General features: G+C 51.6%; 1 protein-coding gene across 1 annotated transcript; it reads right to left on the bottom strand.

The window, feature by feature from the left end:
- Positions 1-331: 331 nt before the first annotated feature.
- Positions 332-11388, bottom strand: pierce1 (piercer of microtubule wall 1). Its single transcript, XM_072488916.1, has 3 exons — positions 11203-11388; positions 3255-3333; positions 332-623 (listed from the first exon to the last, which is right to left on the bottom strand). The coding sequence occupies exons 1-3, from the start codon at positions 11355-11357 to the stop codon at positions 435-437; spliced, it is 423 nt and encodes a 140-aa protein (XP_072345017.1). The 5' UTR covers positions 11358-11388; the 3' UTR covers positions 332-434.
- Positions 11389-14538: the final 3150 nt, after the last annotated feature.

Here is a 14538-nt window from a genome sequence, read left to right as displayed (position 1 = left end):
TGCAACATGAGATGTGTCTCCATTTGAGCAAGAAAAGGAGTTGATCAATTTTTATCTTGGAGTCGGTGCTAAGAGGCAATTCAAGGTTGGCTTAATGCCAAGACTGCCCACTGACACTTGTACAGGAGCTTCCACGCAGGCACGTGGACTGGGAAATCCAGGAGATGAGAGTTCAAATCCCATCTGTGCACTGGGACTGTCTGAATTCTGGGATGGTATTTTGTGGATTGGTCCCAGTTTTCTATGACTCCGAGTGCTATCTGCTCCGCATCACCTAAATGATTGAACAAATACCAATATATTTAAAAAATAGATTAATTTCTTCCAATAATTATTTGAGTAACTCTTTTTAATGCATTAAAATAAGACGGGTTCAAGGGTTTTTGATAATCTTGTGTACAGACAAGAGTATGGAGCAGGGACCCTCTCCCTGACTAGTCCGTATAGGAAGGACCAGCTTCAAGGTAGGAACGGTGGAAATTCATACGGTCCTGGAATGTGATGAGGTTTTCTGGTCCGGTTACCAGAGATTTCTCCATGCCCACGTTAAAGCCATTGTCCTTGTACATCCCACATTTACTCAAATGTTCGGACAGCTTCTGGGATACAGAAAAGAAGCTCGTCTGAAATGACAAAATGTCAGCAATAATGATTATTGGTGATAGGTTACATATCACCTGACCCACTCTTTTTAAAAAAATATATATATTTATTAAAGTTTTTTAACACAATTTTTCTCCCTTACAAACAATAACCCCCCCCCCCCCCCCCCCGTAACAAAAAAAAAACGAGAAATCGCGCAGAGCAAGATATATACATGGCAAAATGATATATTTACACAGCTTTGTACACTGGCCCTCACCCGTACGTGCCAGTTTCCCCAACCCTTCATGTTATCTCTTGCTCATCCACCCTCCCAGGCAGTCCCCCCTCTCTCTCCCCCCCCCCCCTCCCATGACGTGTTTCCCCCCCCCCCCCCCCCCCAAGGTTGCTGATGCTGCTGACCGACCTTCCTCTAACGCTCCGCGAGATAGTCTAGGAACGGTTGCCACCGCCTGTAAAACCCCTGCGCAGACCCTCTCAAGGCGAACTTAATCCTCTCCAACTTTATGAACCCAGCCATATCGTTTATCCAGGCCTCCACGCCGGGGGGCTTCGCCTCCTTCCACATGAGCAAGATCCTTCGCCGGGCTACTAGGGACGCAAAGGCCAGAATGCCGGCCTCTTTCGCCTCCTGCACTCCCGGTTCGTCCACTACTCCAAATATTGCTAGCCCCCAGCTTGGCTTGACCCGGACTTTCACCACCTGAGATATTGCTCCCGCCACTCCTCTCCAGAACCCCTCCAGTGCCGGGCATGATCACCTGACTCACTCTGATCAGAAATACACAGTACCACCACCACCCTCAACCCAGACACCCCCACCATCCAACTCCAACAAGAACCCCACAGTGGGGCTCCGCTGCCGATGGTACTGGATCCACACACACTGACCCTCACTGGGGTACGGGTCCCACACACACTGACTCTCACTGGGGTACGGGTCCCACACACACTGACTCTCACTGGGGTACGGGTTCCACACACACTGACTCTCACTGGGGTACGGGTCCCACACACACTGACTCTCACTGGGGTACGGATCCCACACACACTGACTCTCACTGGGGTACGGGTTCCACACACACTGACTCTCACTGGGGTACGGGTTCCACACACACTGACTCTCACTGGGGTACGGGTCCCACACACACTGACTCTCACTGGGGTACGGGTCCCACACACACTGACTCTCACTGGGGTATGGGTCCCACACACTGACTCTCTCTGGGGTACGGGTTCCACACACACTGACTCTCACTGGGGTACGGGTTCCACACACACTGGGCGAGATTCTCCACTCCCGCGCCAGTTGGGAGAATCGCCTGGGCCGCCAAAATTTCCCGGGATGCCGGTCCGACGCCCTCCCGCGATTCTCCCAAGCGGCGGGAACGGCCCGGTCGGGTTCCGCGGGCCGCAGGCCGGAGAATCGCCGGAGACACCCAAAATGGCGATTCTCCGGCACCCCCGCTATTCTCTGGCCCGGATGGGCCGAGCGGCCAGCCCAAAACGGCGGGTTCCCCCCGGCGCCGTCCACACCTGGTCGCTGCCGTCGGGAACAGCGCGCGAACGCTGGGGGGGGGGGGATCCTGCACCGGGGGGTACCTCAAATGTGGGATGGCCCGCGATCGGTGCCCTCTCTGAAGGAGGACCTCCTTCCTTCCGCGGCCCCGCAAGATCCGTCCGCCATCTTCTTGCGGGGCGGACTTAGAGAGGACGGCAACCACGCATGCGTGGGTGACGGCAGTTATGCGGTGCCGGCCGCATCATCTATGCGGCACCGCCTTTACGCGGCGACAAGGCCCGGCGCGTGTAGATGACGCGGCCCCGATCATGGCCCATTGTCAGGGCCTGAATCGGTCGGGATCGGGGCCGTTTCGCGTCGTCGTGAACCTCGACGCCGTTCACTACTGCGTGGGCACTTCGGCGCGGGAGTGGAGAATCCCGCCCACTGACTCTCACTGGGGTACGGGTTCCACACACACTGACTCTCACTGGGGTACGGGTCCCACACACACAGACTCTCACTGGGGTACGGGTTCCACACACACTGACTCTCACTGGGGTACGGGTTCCACACACACTGACTCTCACTGGGGTACGGGTCCCACACACACTGACTCTCACTGGGGTACGGGTCCCACACACTGACTCTCACTGGGGTACGGGTCCCACACACTGACTCTCACTGGGGTACGGGTCCCACACACACTGACTCTCACTGGGGTACGGGTTCCACACACACTGACTCTCACTGGGGTACGGGTCCCACACACACTGACTCTCACTGGGGTACGGGTCCCACACACTGACTCTCACTGGGGTAAGGGTCCCACACACACTCACTCTCAGTGGGGTACGGGTCTCAGACACACTGACTCTCACTGAGGTACGGGTCCCACACACACTGACTCTCACTGGGGTACGGGTCTCAGACACACTGACTCTCACTGGGGTACGGGTCCCACACACACTGACTCTCACTGGGGTACGGGTCTCAGACACACTGACTCTCACTGGGGTACGGGTCTCAGACACACTGACTCTCACTGGGGTACGGGTCCCACACACACTGACTCTCACTGGGGTACGGGTCTCACACACACTGACTCTCACTGGGGATTAAACAAACTGATTTCAGGAAGTGACCTTACCGGCATTTCATGGACAGTTGGCTGCTGGCTGCCGTATGTCTGATTTGTTGTTCGATACAGTGGGTTGGTTGTCCTGGATCTGGAATTGCCAAAGAAAAACAAGCCCTGTGATGTCGCACGTCAAACATTTTTGTGTACATTCATATTGATACTATAACTGGGGCTGCCGCTGAGGGAAGTCATTCCCTCCCTAACAGCACAGTGGGTTACCTACAACACATGGACTGCCGCAGTTCAGTCACCACCACCTTCTCGAGGGCAATTAGGAATGGACAGCAAATGCTCGCCTAGCCAGCGAAGCCCACATCCCATTCATGAATTTTTTAAATTTAGCCCATCTTACTCGCCAGTCCATAGAAGCCACTCCACCCTCCACACTCTCGGAGCTCATTGCTGTGGCTCTTGTGTATCTACCCACACTGCAGCCAGTTCCAATCTGGGTGAAGAACGCAGGCAGAGGCAGACATACAGTTTTGGGGGCCCTGCCCGCTCCACCTTTGTGGGGGCCCCACGTCACGCATTGTCCCGCCCTCTGGTGAGATGTCTGCCTACCCCAAGGATGTCAAGCCCTCCCCCCAATGGCGTCAATGCCCTCCTCACCCCGTCCACCCTCAGCTCACACAATGCAAGGCACTGAAACCCAAAATCTTTGCTCGACAGACTGCTGTAGTGCTCTTAGCTTGTGGCAACAATAAGACTGTACTGTAATTGATCAATTGAAATCCAAGCCTACCTGTTGCCAACATGATGGCAGAGATGGTCAACTTTGTGATCTCTGTGTCTTGAGGCGAGCAAACATGAATTGGCTGCTGAGCAACGGGATGGAGGAATCGGCCGATATGACTGCGGCACAGCACAGGCCAGAATGACCACCATCGTTCTTTACTGGCCTTCAGAAAGTCTCTTCTCACTCTTCTGGACAATTAAAGAACCGAATCCTGTTAGACAGTAGCGAGCAAAGCCACTGATATTCGACTTGGGGTGGGTAATTCCACTTCATTAGGATATTTGCTCCTGCACTGGACATTGCTCATTCTGGCCTCTGCTGCCGCGCACATATCATCGGCTGATTTCTCCATCCCGTTGCTCAGCAGCCAGTTCATGTTTTCTCGCCCCAAGACACACCGGTCACAGTGTTGACCATCTCTACAATCATGTTGGCAACAGGCTTGGATTACAATTGATCAATTACAGCATATGTTCTCTCTTGAAGAACAGAATTTAGACTGGGGAGCATGCTAGAGGGACAGATTGTTAAGATTTTCTTGCTTCATCAGTTCCCAATCCACGGCAATTTAGATGGTTTTTCTTCTGCACCTTTTCATAAAATCAGCAATCGCATCATTGTAGGTAAAATCTTGTAAGGATGCATTTTCAATTGTCAGTATTGCTGAAAGTGTCAAATGTTCCTGACTCTTCACACTTTGCAGATCATTTTACACCCTTTTCAATCCAGAGAAAGACACTGGAAGCATTTGTGTCAGGCATGGTTAAAAATATTTTCAGAATGGTTTCCACATTTAAAAAGATTACCTGCAAACCGTCGGGTCCAAGTCTGCACAACTCAGCTGGTGATCTCGAAGCTCATCATTATCTTTTTTTTAAATATTTTTATTCGAGATTTTTTATCTTATAATAATTTTTGCAACAAAAAAAAATACTACTACAGCAGATGATTCACAAAACCAACATAACAAAAACCTCCAGCCAACCGTACCCACCCCATACACCAAGAGAAGAATCAAAACCGAAAAGAAACAAAACCTCCCCCCACCCCCCCTCCCCCAGCAAATGACGGGTGACTAATTCCTTTAATTAGGTAATGAACGGCTGCCATCTCCAGTAGAAGCCCACAACAGACCCCCTAACGGTGTACATGACTTTATCCAGGTACAGGAACTCCGTTAGGTCACCAAACCATACCAAAGCGCTGGGTGGGGTAAAAGACTTCCACCCCAGCGGAACTCGCCTCTGGGCAATTAACGATGCAAAGGCAAGGTCATCTACCTTGCCTTCATCGTATTCAATGAAATGAATGAATTGTTTCACTTCATATTCAAAAGATTTGTGTCTATGTCCTCCTGGTAGAATTCAATTAATCTCTTATTGCAGCAGCTCTTAGCATACTCTTTTTTTTTAAATTTAGAGTATCCAATTCATTTTATCCAATTAAGGGGCAATTTAGTGTGGCCAATCCACCTAGCCTGCACATCTTTGGGTTGTGGGGGTGAAACCCATGCAAACACGGGGAGAATGTGCAAACTCCACAGGGACAGTGACCCAGAGCCGGGATCGAACCTGGGACCTCGGCGCCGTGAGGCAGCAGGGCTAACCCACTGCGCCACCGTGCTGCCCGGCTCTTAGCATTCTCATACAAACCTTTGTCGAAAAGCACCCAAAATAATTCAACTGTCTTCTTTAGAGATTCACTTCTACTCTGCAATTGCACCATTATTGCGTCGCAATTAATATTGACAGTCTCAACGATGATCTTTTTCCCTTTTAAAGTGATTTCATTAACTCTTGTTTCATCAAAAAATAGCATCCGGTGTCTTGTACACTTCTCATCAACCGAGGGACCTGGATTCTTTGTTAAATGTTAGTGCCTCTGCTTCCACTGAGGATGGTCATTTCGAACTTCCAAGACAAAATCTCGAACTGAGGCTAACAATTGTGAAACATTCAATAAAGTTGCATCACATTTTGCAGTGATTTTCTGATAGCATTAATTCTTTATGTATAAGAATGCATAAACTCCTTACAGTACAGAAGGAGGCCATTTGGCCCATTAAACCTGCACCAACCCTCCAAAAGAGCACTCGAACTAGGCCCACTCCCCTGCCCTATTCCTGCAACTCTGGATGCTAAGTACCAAACAACCTAACCTGCACATAGACGAAATGGGAGCACCCGAAGGAAACCCTTGCATTCATAGGGAGAATGTGCTAACTCCACACACAGTCACCCAAGGCCAGAATCAAACCTGGGTCGTTGGTGCTATGAGGCAGCAGTGCTAACAACTGTGCCACCATGCCGCCCACTGTCAACTTCCACAAAATAGTTTTCAAATTTCTCTGCTAAGGATTTTGCTTCAGCTTTCAGACTTGGTTTCTCTGATTTTGATGTGGCTCTGTCTGATAAGCATTCCTTTATATTGATAAATTTCAGTCTCAAAGCCAGAACAGTGTCTGCATAAGCAAACCACCTGGTGTCACAAATTCTTCTGACTATCAAATGTTTTCCCTGTGCCTGCTCCAAGTATGATTGCAACATATGGCACTGATGTGTGTGGAAACCGAAAAGAAGGCATACAAGTTTTGAACAAATTCAAAAAAATGTACGGCGTTGCAGATTAAATTCAAGGAGTAACTGGAACATGGGATGAATAACACACAAGGACTTGCATTGTTCAGTCTTGCTTGTAGACGTGAATATTTTGTCCAGTTACAATCCCACACTTCTGAGTACCTGAAGACAACAATTTTGGAAACCCTTTCAAATTTAAATTTGGACATCAAGGGCAGCACGGTGGCGCAGTGGTTAGCACTACTGTCTCACAGCGCCCAGGTTCAATCCCAGCCCTGGGTCACTGTCCGTGTGGAGTTTGCACATTCTCCCCATGTCTGCGTGGGTTTCATCCCCACAACCCAAAGATGTGCAGGTTAGGTGGATTGGCCACGCTAAATTGCTCCTTAATTGGAAAAACAAAATAAAATAATTGGGTACTCTAAATTTTTTTTTTTAAATGTTACTTTTGGAAGTTTCATGATCAGCACTATCTCTTCCAACGTTTCTCCGGTTAGAGTCCCCATCAATAAATGATGGCTTCCCTTTACCAGGGTCAGGGAATCATTTGCAAACATAACAGTGACTGCCATAGAGGTTTCTGGAAAATTAACCAGTTTCTCCTTTCCATCACGTTATCCTCAGAAACTGGGACTAATGAAGGTTCCAAACTACTTTCGGCCTCGAACCCAAAAAGAGAGTTCTGCTAGAATTCACTTTTGATACAGGCCCTCAGGTCAGCTTGCAGCTTTAAGCTTGCCCTTCCCCCGCCTGCATGCTGGAAGAGGCCCTGTTTATCCTGCAGTTGCAGCCAAATCTTTTACTGTTTCTGCGTGTGTCTGGCAACCAAGAGACATACCCTTCCTGGGGGACACTGTCGGGGGAATATTGCAGCCTTCTTCCCACAAAGAAATGTACAGCACAGGAACAGGCCCTTCGGCCCTCCAAGCCCGTGCCGACCATGCTGCCCGACTAAACTACAATCTTCTACACTTCCTGGGTCCGTATCCCTCTATTCCCATCCTATTCATGTATTTGTCAAGATGCCCCTTAAATGTCACTATCGTCCCTGCTTCCACCACGTCCTCCGGTAGCGAGTTCCAGGCACCCACTACCCTCTGCGTAAAATACTTGCCTCGTACATCTACTCTAAACCTTGCCCCTCTCACCTTAAACCTATGCCCCCTAGTAATTGACCCCTCTACCCTGGGGAAACGCCTCCGACTATCCACTCTGTCTATGCCCCTCATAATTTTGTATACCTCTATCAGGTCTCCCCTCAACCTCCTTCGTTCCAGTGAGAACAAACCGAGTTTATTCAACCGCTCCTCATAGCTAATGCCCTCCATACCAGGCAACATTCTGGTAAATCTCTTCTGCACCCTCTCTAAAGCCTCCACATCCTTCTGGTAGTGTGGCGACCAGAATTGAACACTATACTCCAAGTGTGGCCTAACTAAGGTTCTATACAGCTGCAACATGACTTGCCAATTCTTATACTCAATGCCACGGCCAATGAAGGCCAGCATGCCGTACGCCTTCTTGACTACCTTCTCCACCTGTGTTGCCCTTTTCAATGACCTGTGGACCTGTACGCCTAGATCTCTTTGACTTTCAATACTCTTGAGGGTTCTACCATTCACTGTATATTCCCTACCTGCATTAGACCTTCCAAAATGCATTACCTCACATTTGTCCGGATTAAACTCCATCTGCCATCTCTCCGCCCAAGTCTCCAAACAATCTAAATCCTGCTGTATCCTCCGACAGTCCTCATCGCTATCCGCAATTCCACCAACCTTTGTGTCGTCTGCAAACTTACGAATCAGACCAGTTACATTTTCCTCCAAATCATTTATATATACTACAAAGAACAAAGGTCCCAGCACTGATCCCTGTGGAACACCACTGGTCACAGCCCTCCAATTAGAAAAGCATCCTTCCATTGCTACTCTCTGCCTTCTATGGCCTAGCCAGTTCTGTATCCACCTTGCCAGCTCACACCCTGATCCCGTGTGACTTCGCCTTTTGTACTAGTCTACCATGAGGGACCTTGTCAAAGGCCTTACTGAAGTCCATATGGACAACATCCACTGCCCTACCTGCATCAATCACCTTAGTGACCTCCTCGAAAAACTCTATCAAGTTAGTGAGACACGACCTTCCCTTCACAAAACCGTGCTGCCTCTCACTAATACGTCCATTTGCTTCCAAATGGGAGTAGATCCTGTCTCGAAGAATTCTCTCCAGTAATTTCCCTACCACTGAAGTAAGGCTCACCGGCCTGTAGTTCCCGGGATTATCCTTGCTACCCTTCTTAAACAGAGGAACAACATTGGCTATTTTCCAGTCCTCCGGGACATCCCCTGAAGACAGCGAGAATCCAAAGATTTCTGTCAAGGCCTCAGCAATTTCCTCTCCAGCCTCCTTCAGTATTCTGGGGTAGATCCCATCAGGCCCTGGGGACTTATCTCCCTTAATATTTTTTAAGACCCCCAACACCTCGTCTTTTTGGATCTCAATGTGACCCAGGCTATCTACACCCCCTTCTCCAGACTCAACATCTACCAATTTCTTCTCTTTGGTGAATACTGATGCAAAGTATTCATTTAGTACCTCGCCCATTTCCTCTGGCTCCACACATAGATTCCCTTGCCTATCGTTCAGTGGGCCAACCCTTACCCTGGCTACCCTCTTGCTTTTTATGTACGTGTAAAAAGCCTTGGGATTTTCTTTAACCCTATTTGCCAATGACTTTTCGTGACCCCTTCTAGCCCTCCTGACTCCTTGCTTAAGTTCATAGAACATAGAAAATACAGCACAGAACAGGCCCTTCGGCCCACGATGTTGTGCCTAACCTTTGTCCTAGATTAATCATAGATTATCATTGAATTTACAGTGCAGAAGGAGGCCATTCGGCCCTTTGAGTCTGCACCAGCTCTTGGAAAGAGCACCCTACCCAAACTCAACACCTCCACCCAACACCAAGGGCAATTTGGACATTAAGGGCAATTTATCATTGCTTCCTACTTTCCTTATATTCTACGCAGGCTTCGTCTGTTCCCAGCCTTTTAGCCCTGACAAATGCCTCCTTTTTCTTTTTGACGAGGCCTACAATATCTCTCGTCATCCAAGGTTCCCGAAAATTGCCGTATTTATCCTTCTTCCTCACAGGAACATGCCGGTCCTGAATTCCTTTCAACTGCCACTTGAAAGCCTCCCACATGTCAGATGTTGATTTGCTCTCAAACATCCGCCCCCAATCTATGTTCTTCAGTTCCCGCACTCTGCAGGATCCCCCTGTAAATACTGACACACTCAGCAGGGACCCCCTGTAAATACTGACACACTCAGCAGGGACCCCCTGTAAATACTGACACACCCCCGGGGAAACCCCCGTAAATACTGACACACTCCGCAGGGACCCCCTGTAAATACTGACACACTCCCCGGGGAAACCCCCGTAAATACTGACACACTCCGCAGGGAACCCCTGTAAATACTCACACACTCGGCAGGGACCCCCTGTAAATACTGACACACCCCCGGGGAAACCCCCGTAAATACTGACACACTCCGCAGGGACCTCCTGTAAATACTGACACACTCGGCAGGGACCCCCTGTAAATACTGACACCCCCCCGGGGAAACCCTCGTAAATACTGACACACTCCGCAGGGACCCCCTGTAAATACTGACACACTCGGCAGGGAACCCCTGTAAATACTGACACCCCCCCGGGTAAACCCCCGTAAATACTGACACACTCCGCAGGGACCTCCTGTAAATACTGACACACTCGGCAGGGACCCCCTGTAAATACTGACACTCCGCAGGGACCCCCTGTAAATACTGACACACCCCCGGGGAAACCCCCGTAAATACTGACACTCCGCAGGGACCCCCTGTAAATACTCACACACTCGGCAGGGACCCCCTGTAAATACTGACACACTCGGCAGGGACCCCCTGTAAATACTGACACACTCCGCAGGGACCTCCTGTAAATACTGACACACTCGGCAGGGACCCCCTGTAAATACTGACACTCCGCAGGGACCCCCTGTAAATACTGACACACCCCCGGGGAAACCCCCGTAAATACTGACACACTCCGCAGGGACCTCCTGTAAATACTCACACACTCGGCAGGGACCCCCTGTAAATACTGACACTCCGCAGGATCCCCCTGTAAATACAGACACACCCCCGGGGAAACCCCCGTAAATACTGACACACTCCGCAGGGACCCCCTGTAAATACTGACACTCCGCAGGATCCCCCTGTAAATACTGACACACCCCCGGGGAAACCCCCGTAAATACTGACACTCCGCAGGGACCCCCTGTAAATATGGGCAGCACGGTAGCACTGGTTAGCACTGTTGCTTCTCAACTCACTCACTCTCCCTCCTCCACTCCCTCTCAACCTCTCATACGGTCTCCTATTCCCACCCCTCCACCCTCTCCTCTCCCACACCTTATCTCCCTCTCACCCCCACTCTCCCTTCCCTACTCATTCCCTCACCTCCACTCCTTTCCCACTCTCTTCCACTCCCTGTCCCCCACCCTCCCTCTCTCTCTTACACTCCCACTATCCCCCCTCCCCCCCCCCCCCCCTGCCCCCTCCCTCTCTCCTCTGTCCGGATTTTGTTCTCCTTTACCCGTATCCCTGGAAGCAGCCGGGATGCTCGAATCGCTCCGGGACCCCGGGTTTAACGCGGTAATATTGGCTGGTCCGGCCCGGGGCGGGAGCCTCGGGCTCGGCTTCAGTTTGCAGATATTTAACCGTCGGTTCTTTCACTCCGCACAAAGACATCGCGGCAGCTCCGTCCCCTAGCAACCGCCACAGATACATCCCGTCCCCTAGCAACCGCCACAAACCGATACATCCCGTCCCCTAGCAACCGCCACAAACCGATACATCCCGTCCCCTAGCAGCCGCTACAAACAGATACATCCCGTCCCCTAGCAACCGCTACAAACCAATACATCCCATCCCCTAGCAACCGCCACAAACCGATACATCCCGTCCCCTAGCAACCTCCACAAACAGATACATCCCGCCCCATAGCAACCACCACAAATCGATACATCCCGTCCCCTAGCAACCGCCACAAACCGATACATCCCGTCCCCTAGCAGCCGCTACAAACAGATACATCCCGTCCCCTAGCAACCGCTACAAACCAATACATCCCATCCCCTAGCAACCGCCACAAACCGATACATCCCGTCCCCTAGCAGCCGCTACAAACAGATACATCCCGTCCCCTAGCAACCACCACAAATCGATACATCCCATCCCCTACCAACCGCCACAAACCGATACATCCCGTCCCCTAGCAACCTCCACAAACAGATACATCCCGTCCCCAGCAACCGCCACAACTGATACATCCCATCCCCTAGCAACCGCCACACACAGATACATCCCTTGCCCTAGCAACCGCCACAAACAGATACATCCCATCCCCTAGTAACCGCGAAAAACAGGTACATAACCCTCTCCTAGCAACCTCCACAAACAGATACATCCCGTCCCCTAGCAACCGCCACAATCCGATACATACCGTCCCCTAGCAACCGCCACAAACCGATACATCCAAACCCCTAGCAACCGCCACAAACAGATACATCCCGTACCCCAGCAACCGCAACAACTGATACATCCCATCCCCAAGCAACCTCCACAAACAGATACATCCAGTCCCCTAGCAACCGCCACAAACCGATACATCCCGTCCCCTAGCAACCACCACAAACCGATACATCCAAACCCTGAGCAACCGCCACAAAAGGTACATCCCATCCCCCAGCAACCGCCACAACTGATACATACCATCCCCTAGCAACCACCACAAACCGATACATCCAAACCCTGAGCAACCGCCACAAACAGATACATCCCGTCCCCAGCAACCGCCACAACTGATACATACCATCCCCTAGCAACCGCCACACACAGATACATCCCGTCCCCTAGCAACCACCACAAACCGATACATCCAAACCCGAGCAACCGCCACAAACAGGTACATCCCATCCCCCAGCAACCGCCACAACTGATACATCCCATCCCCTAGCAACCGCCACAAACAGATACATCCTGTCTCCTAGCAACCGCTACAAACAGATACACCCGTCCCCTAGCAACCGCCACAAACCGATACACCCGTCCCCTAGCAACCACCACAATCCGGTACATCCTGTCCTCCAGCAACCGCCACAAACAGATATATCCCGTCCCCCAGCAACCGCCACAACTGATACATCCAAACCCCTAGCAACCGCCACAGATGCATCCCATCCCCCAGCAACCGTCACAACTGATACATCCCTTCCCATAGCAACCTCCACAGATACATCCCGTCCCCCAGCAACCGCCTCAAACCGATACATCCTGTCCCCTAGCAGCCGCTACAAACAGATACACCCATCCCCTAGCAACCGCCTCAAACCGATACATCCCGTCCCCTAGCAACCGCCACAAACCGATACATCCTGTCCCCTAGCAGCTGCTACAAACAGATACACCCATCCCCTAGCAACCGCCACAAACCGATACACTGGAGAATGGGTCCCACACACACTGAGTCTCACTGGGGTACGGGTCCCACACACATTGACTGTCACTGGAGAATGGGTCCCACACACACTGACTCTCACTGGGGTACAGGTTCCCCACACACTGGCTCTCACTGGGATATGGGTCCCAGTACACACCGACTCTCACTGGGGTATGGGTCCCACACTCACTGACTCACACTGGGGTACAGGTCCCACACACACTGACTCTCACTGGGGTACGGATCCCACACACACTGACTCTCACTGGGGTACGGGTTCCACACACACTGACTCTCACTGAGGTACGGGTCCCACACATACTGACTCGCACTGGGGTACGGATCCCACACACACTGACTCTCACTGGGGTACGGGTTCCACACACACTGACTCTCACTGGGGTATGGATCCCACACACACTAACTCCCATTGGGGTACGAGTCCCACACACACTGACTCTCACTGGGGTACGGGTCCCACACACACTGACTCTTACTGGGGTATGGGTCCCACACACACTGACTCTCACTGGGGTACCGGTCCCACACACACTGACACTGGGGTACGGGTCCCACACACACCGACTCCCACTGGGGTACGGGTCTCACACACACTGACTCTCACTGGGGTACGGGTCTCATACACACTGACTCTCACTGTGGTACGAGTCCCACACACACTGACTCTCACTGGGGTACGGGTCCCACAAACACTGACTCTCACTGGGGTACGGGTTCCACACACACTGACTCTCACTGGGGTACGGGTTCCACACATACTGACTCTCACTTGGGTACGGGTCCCACACACACTGACTCTCACTGGGGTACGGGACCCACACACACTGACTCTCACTGGGGTACGTCCCACACATACTGACTCTCACTGTGGTACGAGTCCCACACACACTGACTCTTACTGGGGTACGGGTTCCACACACACTGACTCTCACTGGGGTATGGGTCCCACACACACTGACTCTCATTGGGGTACGGGTCCCACACACACTGACTCTCACTGGGGTACGGGTCCCACAAACACTGACTCTCATTGGGGTACGGGTCCCACACACACTGATTGTCACTGGGGTATGGATCCCACACACACTGACTCCCATTGGGGTACGGGTCCCACACACACTGACTCTCACTGGGGTACGGGTCCCACACACACTGACTCTTACTGGGGTATGGGTCCCACACACACTGACTCTCACTGGGGTACGGGTCCCACACACACTGACTCTTACTGGGGTATGGGTCCCACACACACTGACTCTCACTGGGGTACCGGTCCCACACACACTGACTCTTACTGGGGTATGGGTCCCACACACACTGACTCTCACTGGGGTACGGGTCCCACACACACTGACTCTCACTGGGGTACGGGTCCCACACACACTGACTCTCACTGGGGTACAGGTCCCA

The sequence above is a fragment of the Scyliorhinus torazame genome, chromosome 22 (genome assembly GCF_047496885.1).
Source record: "Scyliorhinus torazame isolate Kashiwa2021f chromosome 22, sScyTor2.1, whole genome shotgun sequence".
Lineage (NCBI taxonomy): Eukaryota > Metazoa > Chordata > Chondrichthyes > Carcharhiniformes > Scyliorhinidae > Scyliorhinus > Scyliorhinus torazame.
This window is presented reverse-complemented; position numbering and strand designations above follow the sequence as displayed.

Coding starts and splice junctions, on each gene's coding strand:
- pierce1 (XM_072488916.1), bottom strand. CDS start 11,357: ATGTCTTTGTGCGGAGTGAAAGAACCGACGGTTAAATATCTGCAAACT. Junction 3,334..11,202: donor GGCTGCTTCCAGGGATACGG/GTAAAGGAGAAC, acceptor TGGCAATTCCAG/ATCCAGGACAACCAACCCAC. Junction 624..3,254: donor CAACTGTCCATGAAATGCCG/GTAAGGTCACTT, acceptor TTGTCATTTCAG/ACGAGCTTCTTTTCTGTATC.